At 33.0% G+C, this 19,709-nt stretch overlaps 3 protein-coding genes across 7 annotated transcripts; all 3 read left to right on the forward strand.

Moving 5' to 3' along the window:
* The first annotated feature begins 1,548 nt into the window (after positions 1–1,548).
* Positions 1,549–5,857, forward strand: LOC111277778 (RNA polymerase sigma factor sigB-like). 2 transcript variants are annotated; one of them, XM_022864195.2, is made up of 7 exons: positions 1,549–1,988; positions 2,625–2,815; positions 3,382–3,987; positions 4,330–4,560; positions 4,710–4,850; positions 5,024–5,224; positions 5,345–5,857. In XM_022864195.2, the coding sequence occupies exons 1-7, from the start codon at positions 1,910–1,912 to the stop codon at positions 5,630–5,632; spliced, it is 1,737 nt and encodes a 578-aa protein (XP_022719930.2). In that variant the 5' UTR covers positions 1,549–1,909; the 3' UTR covers positions 5,633–5,857. The 2 variants fall into 2 exon arrangements, with proteins under 2 accessions (XP_022719930.2, XP_089619927.1); XM_089763801.1 differs by having other exon boundaries at positions 1,585–1,988; positions 2,604–2,815; positions 5,345–5,849.
* Positions 5,858–6,093: 236 nt separating this feature from the next.
* Positions 6,094–8,260, forward strand: LOC111276972 (UPF0664 stress-induced protein C29B12.11c-like). Of its 2 annotated transcripts, XM_022862979.2 has the most exons (5): positions 6,095–6,404; positions 6,512–6,623; positions 7,548–7,619; positions 7,707–7,918; positions 8,007–8,260. In XM_022862979.2, the coding sequence occupies exons 1-5, from the start codon at positions 6,295–6,297 to the stop codon at positions 8,113–8,115; spliced, it is 615 nt and encodes a 204-aa protein (XP_022718714.2). In that variant the 5' UTR covers positions 6,095–6,294; the 3' UTR covers positions 8,116–8,260. The 2 variants fall into 2 exon arrangements, with proteins under 2 accessions (XP_022718715.2, XP_022718714.2); XM_022862980.2 differs by lacking the exon at positions 7,548–7,619 and having other exon boundaries at positions 6,094–6,404.
* A 3,700-nt stretch (positions 8,261–11,960) lies between these two features.
* On the forward strand, positions 11,961–16,485 carry LOC111276971 (chromo domain-containing protein LHP1). 3 transcript variants are annotated; one of them, XR_016343603.1, is made up of 7 exons: positions 11,961–12,556; positions 12,738–12,763; positions 12,874–12,960; positions 13,366–14,148; positions 15,643–15,703; positions 15,807–15,997; positions 16,200–16,485. XR_016343603.1 is itself a non-coding variant. In XM_022862977.2 (6 exons), the coding sequence occupies exons 1-6, from the start codon at positions 12,251–12,253 to the stop codon at positions 16,266–16,268; spliced, it is 1,332 nt and encodes a 443-aa protein (XP_022718712.2). In that variant the 5' UTR covers positions 11,961–12,250; the 3' UTR covers positions 16,269–16,485. The 3 variants fall into 3 exon arrangements, 2 of the variants coding, with proteins under 2 accessions (XP_022718712.2, XP_089619928.1); XM_022862977.2 differs by lacking the exon at positions 15,807–15,997; XM_089763802.1 differs by lacking the exon at positions 16,200–16,485 and having other exon boundaries at positions 15,807–16,150.
* The last annotated feature ends 3,224 nt before the right edge of the window (positions 16,486–19,709 follow it).

Genomic DNA, 19,709 nt, shown 5'->3' on the forward strand with positions numbered 1-19,709 from the left:
ATTTATCAAATCAAAAGAAAAAAATAATAATGATATCTATCATTTGATTTTTTAAAAAATTAAAAGTAATCAGATTATAAACATACTTAAATTTTTTTTCTTCGATATAATCCTCACCCAAACTGCATTTTTATGCATCACAAACTTCAATTTCAAGTTTTCACCATGAAGAAAGTACAACTAGCCCTGCTACTTGTTCTGGCTACTTCAGCAACACTGTTCAGCCAAGGCCTAGCAGACGATGAGCCGTCAACTCCAGCATCACCCAACGTCTTTTTGCAATGGTTCTTTCGGTGGCAAGCTCCTCCACCTTTGCCTCCCAGCCAACCGCCTGCGGCACCACACGACAAGTGCTTCGAATCCTTCACGTCACAAGCAACCTGCCTTGAGGATATTGTAACGTCTTTCCTCAGACTCAGACCCTACTGAAGATTGTTGTGCTGCTATTAATGCAACGCACGAGGATTGCTTGAATACAATTTTCGATCAATTCAACAATCCATTTTTGGCTCCTATGATTAAGGAGTATTGTTCTAATAAGGAGGCAGCTAAATCACCACCAGCAGTTTAGATCAGTTTCAACCATTGGCAATCAGCTGCCACTTAGAGTTTTCAAGTTTAATGATGGTTTTTATTATTATTATTTTTTTCAGTTGGGTTAATTTAGAAGGTAGGATTCAAGGTTTTATGTGTTTTTCAGTTAGACAAATTCTGTAATTTGCATTCAATGAAAGAGATCAACTTTTTTCTCTCTTAAAAGGAATTCATATATATATTTTGGTGCTCTCCAATTTTCTAGATTAATTTTTAAAAAGGATCTTTTATGATTCTCAAACACCAAAATAAACTTGCTTGCATGAACATCAAGGCCTGTCAGCCGCATGAAAATTGACATTACTATTAGATTTTGGTATTTGTTTTCAGAAAATAATATCTTAACTGGAAATCATTGTGTGTGAAAAAAAAAGAAATTACAAGATTAAGATTTGAATTTCTTAAATATTATCTTTTAATTCCGATAGTATGAATTAAATGAGATAAATTTTGGATTTATTTAAATATTTTGTATCTTTATCATCTAATCAAACAATAATAGCATTGAATTTTTTTATTTTGAAAAATATTTGTAAATTATTTTTTAATACAATCGATGTTATCTCCAAATTATTTTTTTATTTTAACAAATACATGTATATTCAAAAATTTTCTCTCAATAAGACAATTAAACTTTTTCCTTTATCAATTGGACTAATACTGTGTATAATATATAAATGGTTAGTAATTTTCTTTAATAACCCTTAGCATTACTTAATATTAAATAATTAACTTAAAAGACTCAAAATTTTAATTAATTTGAAAATTTTATATTGAAGAGAAAAAAACAAGGGGTTTATATTATAATATGACCTTTTTATATAACTAAAAATCTAATAAATTTTTCTAAGTATAAAATTTTTAACATTATAAAATTTGTATGAAAATAATTTATAATCTATTTTTTTATCCTAGAATAATAAATGTTATGAAAAGCTTGGGAATAATGAAGTGAAAATAAAAAACCCAAAATAAAAAGCTAGAAAGGGCTTCGTGTCTGCTGTCCGTCTTTCTCTCATCCTCTGGCAATCCTTCTTCGCCTTATCCACTTATTTATCACAGCACGCCCATTGCCCATCTATCAGACTTCTTTGTTCAGTTCTCTTCTTGTCCTTCCTTATTTCCTTCAACTTGCCTTTTCCTGGAGACAATTCCATAATACCCATTTTCTTTTTTGTTCTTTTCTTCTAAGGAATCATATCAATGGGCTGTTGAAGAAAAAACCAAAATTTACCTTTTTTTTTTTTTTTGCTTTCTTTTTTTAAGTTAAGTTATCAGTGAGAAGCAGGAAGGAGAGTGAAGAGGAAAGGAGAGGATGTCTTGTTTATTGCCACAGTTCAAGTGCCAACCTGACACTTTCTCTATCCAATTCAGAGCTCACCACTCTCACCATTGTAAGTTTCACACCAAAAAATGTCGTTGTTTAATCAGAATTCAAATGGTTAGTTGCTATATAAATGTGTTTTTTTTAGAAACTGGATTGAAAGTTAGAGACTTTATTCAATCAGAACTAAACTGGGTGTGCTTTGCTTTCTGTACTGGTTTTGAATTTGGTAAATTGATACTACTCATAAATGCATTTGTTTTTATTTAAAATTGAGAAGGCTAGTTGTTACATTTTATATTGGATTGAAAGTTAGAGACTTTATTTAATTAGAAGTGAAATTGGAGCGCTTTGCCTTTTTGTGCTAGTTGTGAGTAGCATTCTCCACTTTTGGATTTATTTTTGGCGGTCATTCATATGATTGAATCTTTAGAATACATTTACAAATTAGTTTTAGTATTTTTACAAGTTAGTTTTAGTATTTTTGAGTGCAATACTTATGGTGCCCCTCCTGCACCACCCCCCTCAATTAGTGGGTCCTGGATACAATTTTGTAGTACTTATTTGTATGATTATTAAATGAAAGCTTTAAAGTTTTATAATTCATTGGCTCGCAATGTTTCTTGTATACTTATTATCCTATTTGGTAGTGGCATCGTTTGTCATTATTATTTTTTTTTTTAAGATTTATTGGCTGAATCTGCAGTAAAACATAAAGAATCTGTATGTTTCCGGGCACGATGTGTTTTATCTACTACTTCACCATCAACATCGACAGCGACAACTGCAGTGCTTGATGTAGAGAAGCTAAGATTACCATCTTTTGAAGCTAACCCAAATTCAGTTGTGGCTGATAGATCATGGACATACATAGGGGCAACTGGTCCGCCCTCAGAGGTCAGTCTTGTTCATTTGAGGATATGAAGTTGAGAATTTCAGTGAAAAAGATGTAGGGTATTCTCAATTGCTCTTATGAGATAGACATGCTTTATTCCATCATCTAGTTCATTGCCTCTAGATAAACTTTTGAATTGTCTATTTCATATGAAGATCATGCTAGACAATGAGCCTGTAACTCTCAAGGAATTTCATTTTGGTTAGAAGTGCATAGGTTTTGCTTTAGACCCATTTAAGGGTGTCTTTATTCCAGCAATTCTGTTTTCTGAGTGATTTTATAAAAATTGAGCAAATTCGTAATCTCTGGATGATAGGTTACTCCTCTTTGTGTTTCTTCATTCTGGGAAACTGAGTTCTGGCCATATTGTCAGTTCTGAAGATCACTCTCAGTGGCAGTTGTCTTGATTTGCCTTATCATCTGGGCCTGTATTTAGAATCGTAGTTTCTGGTTGAATAATCTTAGTATAAGAATCGAAATTTACTACAGAATTTTGGTACTTGTTATGAGGTCACACTATAATGTATGTGACACAGTTACAATTTCACTGTCTTTGGTGTGTCTGCAGGCAAGATTTGGAGCAACTTTAGCAACTGAAAATCTTCTTGCAAGTGATGAGGCTGTAATTGCTGCTGCTGCTGCTGAAGCAGTAGCTCTTGCACAAGCAGCTCTTAAGGTTGCTAAAGATGCTGCCTTGATGGTTGAGAACTACTGTTCTTCAAAAACGAAAATGAAATCTGCAGCATTTTCTGCAAGTGATACTTCCACATCCAAGTGGGCTCTGTTTATTGAAGCAGAGAGGGCTGGTATTGCTGGAGATTTCCTCACAGATGAAAGTGAACTGGAAGAAGATGATTCAGAACAAAATTCCACAAAAGAATCTGATGAACTAGAGCCAACAAATGAAGAACTTGAACTTCTTGAGGAACAGTTATCCAGAAGTATAGCAGTGAGGTCAAAGCGCCAACCTGAACGAAAAGCCAGAAGAACAAGAGCAGCAGAGAAAGCTGCTGCCAATGTTGTTTCTGTGAAGTTTGGTTCTACCAAAAAAAAAAGGCGTGGTGCTTTAAAAGATGTAGACTACTCTGATTCATTGCGTTACTTTAGAGGGACTACCAGTACTTCCAGGCTTCTCACTGCTAATGAAGAACTTGAGTTGTCGGAAGGAATACAGGTATGATAATTTGAAAGGCATATTGGTAAACTAAGAATCTTAGAGAGATAACATTCCTGTAACCACTTAATCTGTCACTGAGTGTGCATTTCTTACCTTGGATATTTAACCGAGATAATGCCATGAATTTCCCGAGATTTCTGAATGTAAGGCTTGTCTGCTACGTGTTTGTGTTATCTGGGCATCATAGACCATCAATGTTGTGATTTGCTTATCCAAATGGTTTATTAAAAGATTATTAAATCTTCCTATGTTGCACTATGAACTAAAACTTTGATGTGTACTTCTTCTACCTTCTTCATTTTGTAAATTTCTAATTTCTTCTCTTATCACTGACTTCAGGACCTACTGAAACTGGAAAGGCTCCAGGAGGAGCTTGCAGAGCGATGTGGAGGACAGCCAACCTTTGCACAGTGGGCTGCTGCTGCTGGAGTTGATCCACAGACCCTGAGGAGGCGCATAAATTATGGTGTACTTTGCAAGGACAAAATGATTAAAAGCAACATACGGCTTGTTATTTCAATTGCAAAAAATTATCGGGGAGCTGGAATGAATATCCAGGATCTTGTTCAGGTATGTGATCTCCGACATGTAGCTGAACAAGTTGAGTTTATCATGAGGATGAAACTGTGAAAAAAAAAGAAAGAAAGAAAGAGAGAGAGAGAGAGCAAAAGAGTGGCTTTACCTCATGCTTTTAATGTCTGAATATTGCTGGGTCACAGGAAGGATGCCGAGGCCTTGTAAGAGGTGCTGAGAAGTTTGATGCTTCTAAAGGTTTCAGGTTCTCAACTTATGCTTACTGGTGGATTAAGCAAGCAGTACGGAAGTCTCTCTCTGATCACTCTAGGACAATTCGCCTGCCAGTAAGTTCTATAGTGTTCTGGACCTAAATGCATTTGCCATTTGGAAGTGTCTATGATAAATAAGATACTACCAATTACTGTCATGTTGGGTGAATGATTTCATGATAAATGTAGTTATTATTGAAGTAAATGCATCAAATCTGATAGCTTTTTCAACTTTTTTGGCTTTACAGTTTCACATGGTTGAGGCAACATATAGAGTGAAGGAGGCTAGAAAGCAATTGTACAGTGAAAATGGAAGACAGCCTGACAATGAAGAAGTTGCAGAGGCAACAGGGCTCTCCATGAAGAAGCTCACTGCCGTTCTACTCACGCCTAAAGCTCCGAGATCTCTGGATCAGAAGATTGGGATCAACCAAAATCTCAAACCTTCGGTCCGTCCTATTTCAAATCTGGCAATTAGTCTTCTTTTTTTTTTTCCCATTTTCAACCTGCAATCATTAGTGCAATTTGATTTTGTTTTGCTTTCTGATGGGACTGTTAATATTGTCCAGGAAGTAATTGCGGATCCTGAAGCAGACACGACAGAAGATATCCTGCACAGGCAGTTCATGAAGAAGGATCTGGAGAAGGTGTTGAACAGTCTGAGTCCAAGAGAGAGGCAAGTGATCAGATGTAGGTTTGGAATGGAGGACGGAAGGATGAAAACTTTGCAAGAAATCGGGGAGTCGATGGGTTTAAGCAGAGAAAGAATCCGGCAAATTGAGTCATGTGCCTTTCTGACGTTAAAAAACAAAAAGAGAACAAAACATCTGCAGCGATATTTGCTTTCATATGCCTAGTAGGATCGAGGATTCAGGTTACTGATGAACCTTCTAGCATGCATAGTTGAGGATCAAAAGGCTTGTTTACGAAATACTTATTTCTTTTTCATTAGCCAGGGGCTTCTAGGTGGTGCCTACAAATGGTTGTTCATAGAAAACAGAAATATTTTTTGAATGAAGCATTTCACAACTTTTTTTTTCTACCAAAGATAAAATTCAGACAGCAATAACAACCTTTTTTTTTTTTTTTTCCATTTCGTTACACAATTTTCACATGAAGATTATGTTCGATTCAATATCTGGGATTGTTGTCAATTTTGAAAAGTACAATAATTCAACAGGAAATTAAAGTACTTCGTCAGAAACAAGTGGCTTAGAATGCCATAACTCTGTTTACATGGCAATACATTAGAGAGTATGAAAGGTGTATAAAAATCCGATTCATATAATTATTATAATCACTTTTAAAAATTTATTCATATCTCATGCAACTTTAACCCATCCCTATATTTCATACTTCCGGTTGGAGGTGAAGGTTATAGCATTCTCTAAAATTAGCAGTCTAACACGTTAGAATCAATGAACAAACTGCGCGTATAAATACGCACATCAACTCCTCCAAAACCAAGTCCAGAAAGCTGTAATTCTGTAATTTTTCTATCAGAAAAAAGAAGGAAAATATGGCCCTAAATCCTCAGCTATTCCCAAATGGTATGCCAGTTCCTTTCACCAACGAGATGTTCGTTCTCGTCAGAGATGGTGTTGAATTCGAAGTGGACAAGATCCCCGGGTGCCCTTATTAATTTTAATCTTCAATTTTCATTTTTAGGGGTTTTAGATAAGAATAAGATGCAGGCCTGGTTCAATTTGATTATGGGGTTTTGTTATCTTTTTCAGATCTCAGGGAGGTTGTGTAAAGGCAAGGGGCACAATTTACTTGTCCAATATAAGGATGATCTTTGTTGCAAGTCATCCTGTTGGGAATTTCTTTGCTTTTGATATGCCATTGGTACGTCTTCTTTTTTTTTGTTCTGAGTTATAGAATTTGGAGGCAGATTGGCTGCTTCAATCCTTTGTCAGGGCCGTAGGTATTGCTGAGGGGTTTTAGATTAGCATCAACGAGAGGCCACTGGTGCTCAAAGCGTCATACCCAAGGCATCTTATTGTTGAGACAAACGAAGTAACCGATCGAACCAATTCCTTGTTGCCCATGAATGTTGCCTTCCTGTTAATTTTGGGTTCATGCTTTAATAGTTTGGCCAGCTTCAGACTTGCCTTTTCTATATCCCTTCTTCAGGGTTGTTGGGTTTCTCTTTAGGCTCTGATTACATCGTTCATTATTTATCTTTCCTTCTTTTTTTTCCTTGAAATTTCTCTCTGGTTTAAACTTCAAATCACTAGTTAGCAATCATGGTGAATATGGCTTAGCTTTGCTTGTTTGTATGACTTACCTCCTGGCATCCAATTTTCCTATGGCAACCAACCTGCTAGAGCTTCCTTCGCTATTGTTGCTTCATAGTTTATATGTTGGAATGCTAATACTGAATGATTTGTGGCAGGGATCTATGAGTAATTTCCCTGGTTTCAGTACGTAATAATAGCTGAAAGTGTAATTGGTAATCAACATTCAACAATGTTTGCAAATTATAAGTTTATAACCCCTAAATTTTAATATAAATCATTTTGCTCTCGGTTTTGTTTTCTAAAACTATCTTTTACCATTCTTTGTGTTCATTCTCCAATGGTCTAAAGTTGTAAAAGCCGTCTTAAGGTTGAAATTGAGCATATGAGCCTTTAGCAGGCATACATTGCTGCTGTTGGAACTTGCAACTATTCTATGTCTTTGTGTTCAATCATTTGGGTTGAGTATCATCGTTACTGTCTCCTGCCTTTTGAGACTGATTCATATATTTATTTATACTCCTATCTTCAGCTTTATGTGCATGATGAAAAGTTTAACCAACCAATATTTCACTGCAACAACATTTCTGGTCATGTGGAACCTGTAAGTAAAATGGAATAACCCTTCTGCTGGTAACTCATGGCAGAATTTTTAGCAGTTCCTGAATGTCTCGATTTTATGAAATTCTAGGTAGTTCCTGAAAATGGGCATAGGGCTCTCTACTCAACTCATTCATTCAAGATTTTGTTCAAGGAAGGAGGCTGTGGAACCTTCGTTCCACTTTTCTTAAACTTGATTTCCTCAGTTAGACAATATAATCAACAAGTAAATCCCGGACCCCAACCTCTTGTGGATCCTTTACAAGCAGCACAAACTCCTGTTGATGAAGTGATGAGACATGCGTAAGTGGCCTAATTATCAATCACACTATAGTGTGACCGAATTCTTAAGTAGCTTATCTCTAAATGGTTCTCCCTGTTTTTCTTGCAGATATGTTGACCCTAACGATCCAACTAGAATCTTTTTACAACAGCCAACTACACAGTCTCAGTTAAGGCGGCGAACTTACCAATCCCAACCAGTTGAAGGCTCGACGTAAATTCGATCTTAGTCTTACCAGATCATATTGTTAAGAAACTAAAGTGATATTTATAGTGTTGTGTAATTAAGTGCTGCATAATGGCATGGTATTATGCTACCATTGTCCCTTACCAAAATGAGTGAATAGTGGTTGCTTGTTTATACACGTTTTGTGTTAATTTGTTGGTGCAATGGCACATATATTATTGCATTGATTTGTTTGTTATTGAACTGAAAAGGAGGAAGAAAAATAGTAGAGACTACAGTGTTAGCTGTGAGGCAGTGGATGGAGGATGGAGGGTGAAGTGGTGATGTTACATCTTGAGATCAAAATACAACATGGTTATATTACTTTGAAGTAAAATTTTAAAATAATATGAAGTTTTTTTTCTTAATCATTGAATAATTCTTAAATAAATTAAGGTTCTCAATAAATAAAATATCTAGATAATAAGTCTCCAAAGGATTAATGTCAAGTATTACAATTAAAAAAAACAATATTTCATAAATCTTATTCTCTAAGTAGTTCTCCAATGCTTAAATTCTTCTAGCTTTTCATAAGATTGATCATACTTAACATTCATATCATTTGTAAAAAAAAAAAATAAATAATGAGCAAATCATGGTTCAGTAAGTATAGGTTCACATACCTTATTAGATCAAATATCGTTTTCATATATATCATATAGAGTATTCAAAATAGTCATCAAATCATAATGTCAAAACGTTTCAAGATCATCATTCTGTCAAACATTTCAAAAATTCATAAATCAATGTCAAAACATGTCAATTCATCAATTATAAATCATAAATTATGGTCAAATACATATTTCATACAAATCATTGATCAATGTTTAAAATCATCATAAATCATCATCATCATAAATCATTATTATAATTCGTTTATCATTAGTTACAGTCACTATTATAATTCGTGACATTGGCTGTATCGACAATTTCATTATCATGATCATTGCTAACTATTATAATCCGGTAGCGAGGGCTTTTACGCTAATTACTATTACCTGTTAGCCAGAGTGTATGATCATGTCTTTGCTAACTATTATTACCCGTTAGCCAAGATCATAGAACTAGTTCTGGTGTCGATGATTCCACTTCCCAATGATGTAAAAACGTAACTATCATAAAATTATTTTTTAAACATAAATCATTTTCTCATTTTATTCATAAGCATGATCTATTGTTTATATAGAGAAACACAAAAAAATTATATGCTTGATCCTTTTTTTATACATCGAAAATAATAAAATAAAATATTTATTCATTTAGAAACATACATATATACATAGATTAAAAAATAAGTAAAGTGTATGAGATTCTATTTATCTCATTTTGATTCCACCATCTAATTTTTTTCCTTAAATAATTAATAATCTATTCAAGATAATTTTAACATAACAGTAATTAATCAACCCATTTGAGACCACTTATACCAAAATAATTAAATTAAACAAGAATTAACTCAAGTAACTAATTCTGGCAGCTTGCGTTTCTTTTCACTAAAACAATCATATCTTGAGATATACAACTCAGAATTTAAATCTTTTTAATGCGTTAGAAACTAGACTCTATAAACTCTCTAACCATTTATGGCTAATCTCGTGATTCCTTGTGGATTAATTATAACAATTTTTGCAATCCATGTTATATATTGCTGTCAAACAGCCTGTATATCTTCTCATAAAAATTACGTATTTATTCATAGGAAACTCTAAATTCAATTCCGCTTATTTTGTTTGAAAATAGACTCAATAAGCTTTCCAAACATATTTGGCTTAATCTGTAAATATTTGTGTAAAAATTAAAACAATTTTCATAATTCAATCATGATGCTGCTACCTTACAACTTGCATATCCTTAAAGTAAAAATTAGACAACTCTCCATAGAAAACTCAAATTTGACTTCGTTTATTTCATCAGAAAAGTAGATTCAACAGGCTTTTCAACAATATATAATGATCATATCAATAATCGATCCATTAATACAAAATTCTATTTTGATTCACTATTACAAATCATAGCATCTTATCTAAAAATATAATTTCTCCTTCTATCTTTAAAATTCAAATCCCCACTTTCAACATTTAAACTCCATTCAATAATCATCAATAAATCTTAAGAACATGAAATAAACAAAGCCTAATAATTTATCCAAATAGATCATAAAGATTAATGAAAAATTTCATAATTTTCTTAGTTTTTCTCTTAAAACTTTAATTCTATTTAATAACAATCAACATTATATTTTTTTAAAATAAAAATACTATATATATTCACCTTTAGGAGATTAACTTCATTGTATCTTTTGATTTTGAATCTCGAATTTAATTTTTCATGCTCTCTAACTTTAAAGAAGATGAAAAAAAAGTACTCATATTTCTTTTCTATTTCACAATAGCTAGATTTTTTTTTTATTTAATAATTCAACCATTTTTTCTTTTACTAATTAATATTTTAATAAATTGATAGACTTTAAAATTAATTTAGTCAAATTATCATTTGGGCTAGGATATTATAGGTAAGCCATTCTTGTCACCAAATTGTAATCCATCTCAACACAAGCTGTCATTGAAGTTTATAAAGTGTACAAAATTGGATCACTCTACTTTGTTTTGTTTAAATCAAAGAACAAAGGGATAATGCAGTAAGTAATCACATCTAAGCTGTATCATATAAGCAAAATGCCAGCTTTTTCTTTTCTGTATTTGGCCAAAGCCAGCTTTTTCTTTAAAGCATAAATTTAAATTTTATTTCATAATAATGAAGCATAAAAGGAAAAAGATAAAAAGAAGAAAAAGAATTTGCTAATTTAAACAGAATCAATTTAAGCGATTGAGATTGACATTGGAATATGTCAAAGCTAAATGACAACAGTGAGGACAATTAGTTTATGGGTAAGTTTTATTAATTATTTTTGAAATTTACTCTACATATTTGCACTCTTTAAAAAATTTAATAAAACATTCAAATTATTATATTTTAATAATCACATTAATAATATTTTTATTGGAGTATATTTTATATTATTTTTTGCTTTGTACCGAGTGTTGTTAAATGCCTTCCAATATTTTCTTTTCATACTCTAATTTTTTTATAAATTTTTGTAAGTAAAATTATTTAACTATTTTTTTTCTTTTACATAAGTTTTTAAAATTTTTTAAAAGTTTACGGATACCTATTTTCAAAAAATTTTAGGATTTTTCAAAAATTTATTTTTGAAAATTTTGAAACTTACCAAAACATTTTAACATAAAATTTTATAAAATTAAACATGAAATTAAACAAAAAATATTTGAAGATTTTAAAAGTAAAATAGCACTTAAAAATTTAATTAATTTGGATTTAAAAAAGCATAAAATCAAAGGTAAATTATTTGTTTTTTCATTTTTTTTTGTTTAATTTCGTATTAGTTTTGTAAGATTTTATGTTAAAATATTTTGATACGATTTAAAACTTTCGAAAATAAATTTTTAAAAAAACTTAAAATTTTTAAAAAATTTATTTTTAAAAACTTGTGCGAAAAAAATGGTAATTAGATAATTTTATTTACAAAAAATTAAGGTGTAAAAAAAAAAGTGCATTTAGCAGTGCTGTTTTTTTAACTTTTGTATTTTTATGTCCCGTGATTTATTAGTTGGAGCGTTAAAATACGCTTTAAAATATTATTTTTGATATCCTTTTACTTTATTCATGATATGATATACTTTTTAATTTAATGTCCAACGAACTTTTCTTTCACCGGGATCAGAAATTACATCAACACAAATATTTAGTTCAACACACGTATTTTGATTAAAGAACTGAAGTTTCAAGAATAAATAAATTTGTTAAGTTACATTTAAAGAAGTTAAAAAGGATAAAGAAGAATAAGTTGTCGCGGAAGCAAAGGCGGCAAAGAGAAGATGGCCAAAATAGGAAAAAGTAGTTTTAAAGACTTTGGGAGGATTCCATATAGAATCCGGGTCGGAGTCAATTCGGGTCCAACTCAATATTTCCCCAAATAAAACAACACCCTTTTGTTTCCCACTTCTCACTTCCCTGCTCAAAATTCATTGAGGGAGAATAAAAAAAGGGGAAGGGCTTTTCTTTGTGTTTCTTTTTTTTCATTTGGGTTTTTGGGTTTTGTTTAAGAAATGAAAGGAGGAAGGAAAAGGGTAGTACAGAGTGAGGAAGGAGGAGGAGGAGGAGGAGGGGGTGGCGAGAAAGAGAAGAAAAGAGGAGGGAGTGGGAATCAAATAGTTGAAAGTGAAGGACTTGAGGAGAAAAAGAAGGAAGAAGGAGAGGAAGAGGAGGAAGATGAGGAGGAAGATGAAGAAGAAGAAGAAGAAGGAGAAGAAGGAAAAGAAGAAGAAAATGATGATGGAAAAGAAGAAGAAAGGACTAAGCTTGATGATGGATTCTTTGAGATTGAAGCTATTCGTCGTAAAAGGGTTCGAAAGGTTGGATTTTTTTTTATAGTTTTTTTGGTCTTTGTTTTTGGTTCTTTTGTTTCCAAAGTTAGGCTATCAAATGGGGTTTTTGAATTATTTTTGGGTTTTTTTTTTAATTTCAGTTATTTACTTTTAAGTTTAATTTTCTATCTTTATTTTATCTAATTATGAGTGTTTTTGTGTACAATAGGGCCAACTTCAGTATCTCATCAAATGGTGAGCACCCTTTCTCTGTCTCTCTTTAATTTTTTTATGAGCTATTAGCTTACTTAAGAAAATGGCAATCCAAATTATTGATTTTGGGTTATTTTTATCATGTTTTGAAGGCGTGGATGGCCGGAAACTGCAAATACATGGGAGCCATTAGAGAATCTCCAGTCTTGTTCTGATGTTATAGATGCATTCGAGGAAAGGTAAGATTCCTTGATTCCCTTTCTATATTGTTCATATCATCCTTTGCTTTGTATGGTTGCTAGGTAAGTTAAAGAAAAGCATACTTTGTTTGCTAACAATGTGTTTATTCCTTATTGTTGTTTCATTTCACTTAGACTAGCTTTATTATTGAGTAGCCAAAGCAAGCGTTGTTGTTATTAGTGTTATTAATGGCAAATAGTCAAATTAGTTTAAGACTTATTAACTATTTAGTTGAGTTAAATAGTTTTCCATTTTCTGGATAAGAAAAAGGGTATAAATTGTTAAAGTAACATTTTGGCCTTCATTACCTTTCACTTATCCTCGACTGTCTTGGCAAATAAGGTGTTTACAGCTTGTTTTTCCTTTCCATGCAAATATGTATTTAATTTCCTTTTGATTTGAAGCTTGCGTTTGGGGAAGCACAATAGAAAGCGCAAACGCAAATATGGTGGTCCTCATATACAGTCCAAGAAGAAGCAGCCACGCTCTTCTGCTTCTACATATAATGCAACTGGTCTTGAAGTCAATGTCGTTGATAAGTCTCCCTTGGTTCCTCTTGACAATTCAGACGTTGCCACTCTTTCTGCCTCAAGTCTGCTTACAGTGCCAGCACGTGAGGGAGAGAGTAATGGAAATGCAAAAAATGTCAAAAAATCTAACAGAGTTAAGGAGAATGGTTCTACAAATGGTTCAAAGCAAATTGAAGAGAGGAAGGATGAAAATGATTATGATACGAAGCTTAGTGAGCTAAAAGGAGTGATATCTTCCAATGGGGTCAATGCTGATAAGCTTGCAATACGGTTCCAAGGAGGCACGGCTTCTGAAGGTGATGGCCTTGCCAATGGGCTACCAAAGGTTGATCATGTGAAATCGGTTCAGAGTGATCGTCGCATAGGGGCCAAAAGAAGGAAGTCTGGTTCTGTGAAGAGGTTTAAACAAGATCAATCTCCCTCTGGATCCAATTTGACTCAAACTGCAACACCAAATATCCATGTTGGCTATGGAATTGCTGATGCGCAGATAGGAATTGAAAATCTTGGTTTAACAGCAGATGGTTTGAGTCATAGGCATCTTATCGATAATTCTGTAAATGTACCTGTCATAACCAAGATCCTCAAGCCTGTAGTTTTTTCAACTTCTGTATCAGACAACACTCAAGATGTATCAGTAACCTTCTTGGCAATCAGGTTTGCTTTCAAACTCTAATGCAACCATCATTTCATATGATAAAAAATTCTCCATGCTTCTGTCTTCCAAACAAAAAGCTAAAATAGAATCTACTATTGTGATAAGTGCACAACTTTTTAACGGAGAAACAAAAGGAGAACTTTTGCATCTAATGAATCTCACAGCCAATCTTTGCCATGATATTAGGTTCCATAACTATCTGAGTTGATGATGTGTTTTCTTAGGTTGTTACAGTTGTTTTTCTCTTCTATCTAGAAGTAAATTCAATGCAAATAGCTCGCAAAACACTCTGTATATAGCTTCTTGCCTTTGTACCTTAATTGACGATTTATATTGTCTTGAAATTTTATCTACATATTGCTAAGTACCTTTTTAGGCCGAAACTTCTAACTTCAACAATATTGCACATAAAGATAATGATAAATTTAATTGCTCTAAAAAAGTTCTTTAGTGTGGTTCTTGCTTGTGTAAATTATTATATTCTGATGTATTAACACTTAAATGTACTTTCATATTACTCTTTAGAGCTTTAGTTGTTCTTGGCTCATTTTACATTGTTTGTGCATGTATTTGACTATGTTGTTCTTAGAAAACATCAACATGTTTTCCTTTTCTAAAGGAATGTGAGGGAAAATAATGTTCTTCGAGAGTTCTGGCTTGGTCTTTAGTTTAAAATTTGGGACAACGTACCACAGTTCATTAAGAACCTTGGGCTGCTTCTGCCTTCTGTGTCCATGTGTAATTATCAGTGGAGAATGTAAATTCTTCATGGTTGACATTGAAAGATCTTTCCAAGAGAATGATAACTTTATGTTGGCTTGAAATTAAAGTCCAAGTAGGTGATTGGGTTGCCTTTTTGGACGTGACAAGACTGATATCAAAATGTAGCGTGCTTTAATGGATTTCATCCATAGAGCATGATAGATAGGAAATTGCACTTTTGGGGCCTTTTTTATTGAAGAAAGATTGGTGATTATTAATTATCTAAGAACTGGTAGTTGAAATTTCTCTCAAACTTCTTTAATATAGTTCATACAGCATGTGTGGACTTGTTTTATAGGAATCAAATTGCAAGTTGAGCTATTACGTTGGTCCAAGTGTAGCCTGATGCCTGACGGTAATCTTAATTCTTACCTTCAAATGAAGGTATCGAGTGTTTTGTATGACACAATTGAGACTAATCTTTTTGGCTTTGGGAGAATTTTGTACGTTAGTGAATTTAAGATGAAGCTTTTCTCAGCCATGAGAATTGTATATTGGATGAGAAATTAATGCTGCTGTAACAGTGAGTAGTGGGTTCTGGGACAGGAACTGTTGTTGTGATATGAACTGTTAGAATAGTGAAAGTTCTGGGTTTTGAATTTTGATTTTAATTGGAAGAGCAGCTTGTCAATCTTTAGACGTGATTGTGTTGTTTGAGAGTCCTCAAATTTATTGCTGTACTTGAAGTTTCTGTTGTTGATGATAAATTTGTTTGGTGCATTTTTTGACAGGTCTGATGGAAAAGAGGTTATGGTGGACAACAGATATCTTAAAGCCAACAATCCACTTCTGGTAACTGATCATCATCTTACCTGACCTTTTTCCTAGTCAATTAACATTGGCTCTAAGAGCTAACACTTTTTGCACTTCTTTTCTCTCTTTTTATCTGTTCCAGTTGATCAACTTCTACGAGCAACATCTTAAGTATAGTCCTCCATCTTGATCGCTGAGGCTTAGAGTGTTATAGTAGCTGGACCCAAGCATATTTGTTTTGTTTGTATACAGTGTTGTAACTTAGTTGCAGGAGATAGAGCAGGATAGCAAGTGCAGTCTCAGTTTCATAGTGCCAGGCTGAGTGATGTAGTGGTAGATCTCTCTCTCTCTCTCTCTCTCTCTATATGTATGTATGATTAGGTACCATCAGCATACCATTAATGTGTCTTAATTAGGTATTTAACGGGATTAGATGTAACAAACTTTTGTCTGATAAAGTGTGATGAAGCTTTGCTTTTTTTGGCCCGAATGACGCACACCTGAGTTACACCTTTTTCTTTCTCTCTCTGTGTAGACAACACTAGGTGCGTGGCACGGCATCCTGATCCTGGTGAAGAAATCTATTTTGCATGCTTGGTTCTGAACGCATGCACTTGCACCTGTAACTTTGTTTATTTTGTGTTGAATTTGCTAGCATATTTACTTGCAAGGACGGGGTCGTCACTCTTATCCTTGGTATCCTATATAGGAATATTGCACTGTTTTCTAAAATTGCATTGTATGGAATCTTTTCAGTCTACATTTTTAGTCAACAAAGCTGTATCTATATTTTTTAATGAATATATTTGTTCATTACCCAATTTAGGATTTGGTATGATGAAATTTGAACTTCTATGTGATTATAGACCAAAAGAAAAAAAAGAGTTGAAAGCCTTTTTTGGGGCACGGAACTCCTAAAATTACATTTTGTCAAATATTTGTGGTTATAATTGGGCAAGGTCTAGGGGAGGATGGTTTGTACCAAGGACTTTGGTTCTCCGTTGCAAAGATAATAATCATTAGGTTAAATATGAACTTAAGAATGATGCCACATACCAAGATTAGCTCTGGTACATGATCAGTTGATGCCAACTGTAAGGGGATTGGTGATCTGCAGTCTATGCCATTTTTTGCTTTCTTTTGGTTGTTAAGTAATGCTCCTTCGGTAAATCTTGTAACCTGTATTTATAGAGAACGAAAGATAATCTTCAACCAAACAGGGGTTTAAGTATTAATCCTTTTGGTGAATGGTAGTGCCTTGCATTATTCAAATGCGTTTTACAGGTGTTTTTTTTATATGAACAACTTGGTAGAGGTTTTTACTCTCGTCATTATGAAACATATGTTGTTGGTAGACTTGATAATTCATTTATCTGAATTTTATTTATTTTATGTTAAATACATATAAAATATAAAAATTATTGTGTTAAAATTTGTTTATATGAGAATATAAAATACTTTTTTTAAAAATTTTTATCAAATTTATATATAATTTTTGTTAAAATTTTAAATTGTCATTTTTTTATTGTTTTTTTTTTAATGTCATTGTTTAAAATTATCAAGTTTTCTCACCTTTGGGGCATCGATTAATAATGAATGTCCTTTTCATAAATATTCTATCAATTAACTCCTAAGTAATGAAAAGTTCCCATGTTAAAATCCTTGGAGAAAACCATTAAAAAACTCACTTGCCTTCTGATTAAAAATCCATGGTTGGTAAGTAATGCTCCTTTGGTAACTCTTGAAACTCGTATGTATAGAGAATGAAAGCTAAGCTTCAACCAAACAGGAGTTTAGGTATTAATCCTTTTGATGAATGGTAGTACCTTGTATTATTTAAATGCATCTCTCAGTTGTGTTTTTTCCTTACCTGATATGGACAACTTGATAGAGGTTACTAGTCTCGTCGTAATGAAAGATATGTTGTTAGTAGATTTAATAATTTATGTATATGAATTTTGTTTATTTCATATTAAATATGTATAAAAAATATCGTGATAAAATTTATATCAATACGAGAATATAAAACATATATATTTTTTAATTTTTATTAAATTTATATATAATTTTTGTTAAAATTTTAAATTATATTAATTTTTTATGTTTTTATATCATGTTATTGTTTAAAATTATCAAGTTTGTCTCGCCTCGAAGGCATCGATTACTAATGAATGTCTTTTTCATAAATATTCTAGCATTTAACTCCTTACTAATGAAAAGTTCCCTTGGTTAACATCCTTGGAGAAAACCATAAAAAAACTCACTTGCCTTCTGATTTTCCGGTTTTGGTTGGCCTGACAGCTAACCTCCATTGTAATACAAACAAAGAGAATGATTGGATAGACTCAAAGGACAGTTGCCCCTGGGGTCAACTAACACAAATAACCAAAGAAAAGGATCATCAAATTGTTTGAATTCCATGTCCATCTTCAACAAACTCATCTACTTTCACAGTACACAGCTCCCTTTTTAACTGCCGAGAAGATTATTCTTTGCATTTGAAAACCCCACAAAATAGAAGAGTTGGAAAGATTAGGAGACCGATGAGAAGGAAGGGGCCATCTCCATTAGTACCATCTCTAATGGTGGGAGTGTTAGGATTGGTGATCTTTGGTCCTACTTTGCTCTCTATGCTAGAGTTTGTTATGCCACTATTTGAAGCAGGAGACTCAGATGGTGGTAGTTTTTATGTTGTAATGGTGCTTGTGCTTCTTTTACTGTTGGTCCTTGTGCAGCTGCTTTCTACCTTCTTCCCTACTGTTCGCATGTTTAGCACTCCTTCAGTTCAGCGAACAAGTAGCTCTGCCTTCGATGATGGGTTTGGATTGGGAACTATACTTTTAGTTGTGCTTTTTTTAGTTTTGTATAAATTTTGGTCAGATTGAGCCTTGCTTCATCCCACCTCAAGCTGCTGTCTCTGGAGCTACGTGGTTAGTTTGCTTGTATTTGTGTGTTTATAGTAGAACAGAAAAAATTTGGTTTCCAATTGAAAACTTAGTTTAATTGATTCATATAATTATTTTTAAAAAATGATATTGAGCAAGTTATGAGTTCAATTCTCGTTACCGACTCCCCTTTCAAAAAAAATAAAAAAATTTAGTTTCTATGCTTCCATTAAAAGTGGATGAGCAAGAGAAATGTAAAGAAAAACATGTATAAATTAATGTCAACTACGAAGAAGGAAGAAAAAGTTTCTATATATATATATTTATCCTTCTTTTTAACCGATGAACATAGTTTGCATGGACAAAGTTTGGAGCTTGATTTGCCCTTGATCTAAGCATTTATGGAGTCGGAGGATTCAAAACCAAGTTAAACTACATACAAAGCATTGATGTCCATCCAACTCAGCTAATTTATCCTGTTGATGTATGTTAAGAGAAGCATTTGAATTGGCAAACAAAGAATGCCTGTCGGTATCATGGCTTTGGCATTGATACAAGTCAAACAACTGAAGAATAAAATGGAAGAAATTAAGAACCTTGTTAGGAAAATGAGGTCTAGCCCCATGTAATTGATTTTGGACTAATTAAAAACCATGGGCCTTGGTCTTTCTTTTTTCATAGAGCCCTAGCTGCTTAATAAAAAGAGACAGGGTTGTTTTAGAGTGGTGTTGCAAACCAAGAAGGGAAAGAAAAAAGGCCAGGAAAAATAGAGAGAAAAAAGAGAAGGAAGAGTTAATTGAACAAAAATCGATCTGTGGTCCGATTAAGCTAAAACTTTATCAGTAGGTTTATGATTCAGAGTTCTACATTCTAACGGTGAAGATCGGGTTTGAAACTTTCTAGGAACAAATCCATCGTATATTTGTTAAGTTACCTATTTGATGAGATTTCTTCAATTATCTCTGTAGTTGTTGATTAGCTCTAGTTTTAGCTAGAGAAGGAACTTTGTATATCCATTATTTGATATTAAAGATTTTTCTAGTGGTCCGTAGTTTTTTTCTTCTACATTGGAGGGTTTTTCACGTAAATCTTGGTATGCTTTATTTTTTCTACGTTTTTTATTATTGATTGTTGTTTATTGCTGTGGGTTTATTGTGATA

Source organism: Durio zibethinus, chromosome 7, assembly GCF_047325235.1.
Source record: "Durio zibethinus cultivar Kanyao isolate XHJ-2024 chromosome 7, ASM4732523v1, whole genome shotgun sequence".
Classification (NCBI taxonomy): domain Eukaryota; kingdom Viridiplantae; phylum Streptophyta; class Magnoliopsida; order Malvales; family Malvaceae; genus Durio; species Durio zibethinus.

Bases quoted from the DNA above. Each gene is read 5' to 3' on its own strand.
- LOC111276971 (XM_022862977.2), top strand. From the start codon at position 12,251: ATGAAAGGAGGAAGGAAAAGGGTAGTACAGAGTGAGGAAGGAGGAGGA. The intron at 12,557-12,737 runs GTTGGATTTTTT...TGTGTACAATAG, and splicing joins GTCGTAAAAGGGTTCGAAAG to GGCCAACTTCAGTATCTCAT. The intron at 15,704-16,199 runs GTAACTGATCAT...CTCTCTGTGTAG, and splicing joins AAGCCAACAATCCACTTCTG to ACAACACTAGGTGCGTGGCA.
- LOC111276972 (XM_022862979.2), top strand. From the start codon at position 6,295: ATGGCCCTAAATCCTCAGCTATTCCCAAATGGTATGCCAGTTCCTTTC. The intron at 7,620-7,706 runs GTAAGTAAAATG...ATGAAATTCTAG, and splicing joins TTTCTGGTCATGTGGAACCT to GTAGTTCCTGAAAATGGGCA. The intron at 7,919-8,006 runs GTAAGTGGCCTA...TTTTTCTTGCAG, and splicing joins GATGAAGTGATGAGACATGC to ATATGTTGACCCTAACGATC.
- LOC111277778 (XM_089763801.1), top strand. From the start codon at position 1,910: ATGTCTTGTTTATTGCCACAGTTCAAGTGCCAACCTGACACTTTCTCT. The intron at 4,561-4,709 runs GTATGTGATCTC...GCTGGGTCACAG, and splicing joins ATATCCAGGATCTTGTTCAG to GAAGGATGCCGAGGCCTTGT. The intron at 5,225-5,344 runs GTCCGTCCTATT...AATATTGTCCAG, and splicing joins ACCAAAATCTCAAACCTTCG to GAAGTAATTGCGGATCCTGA.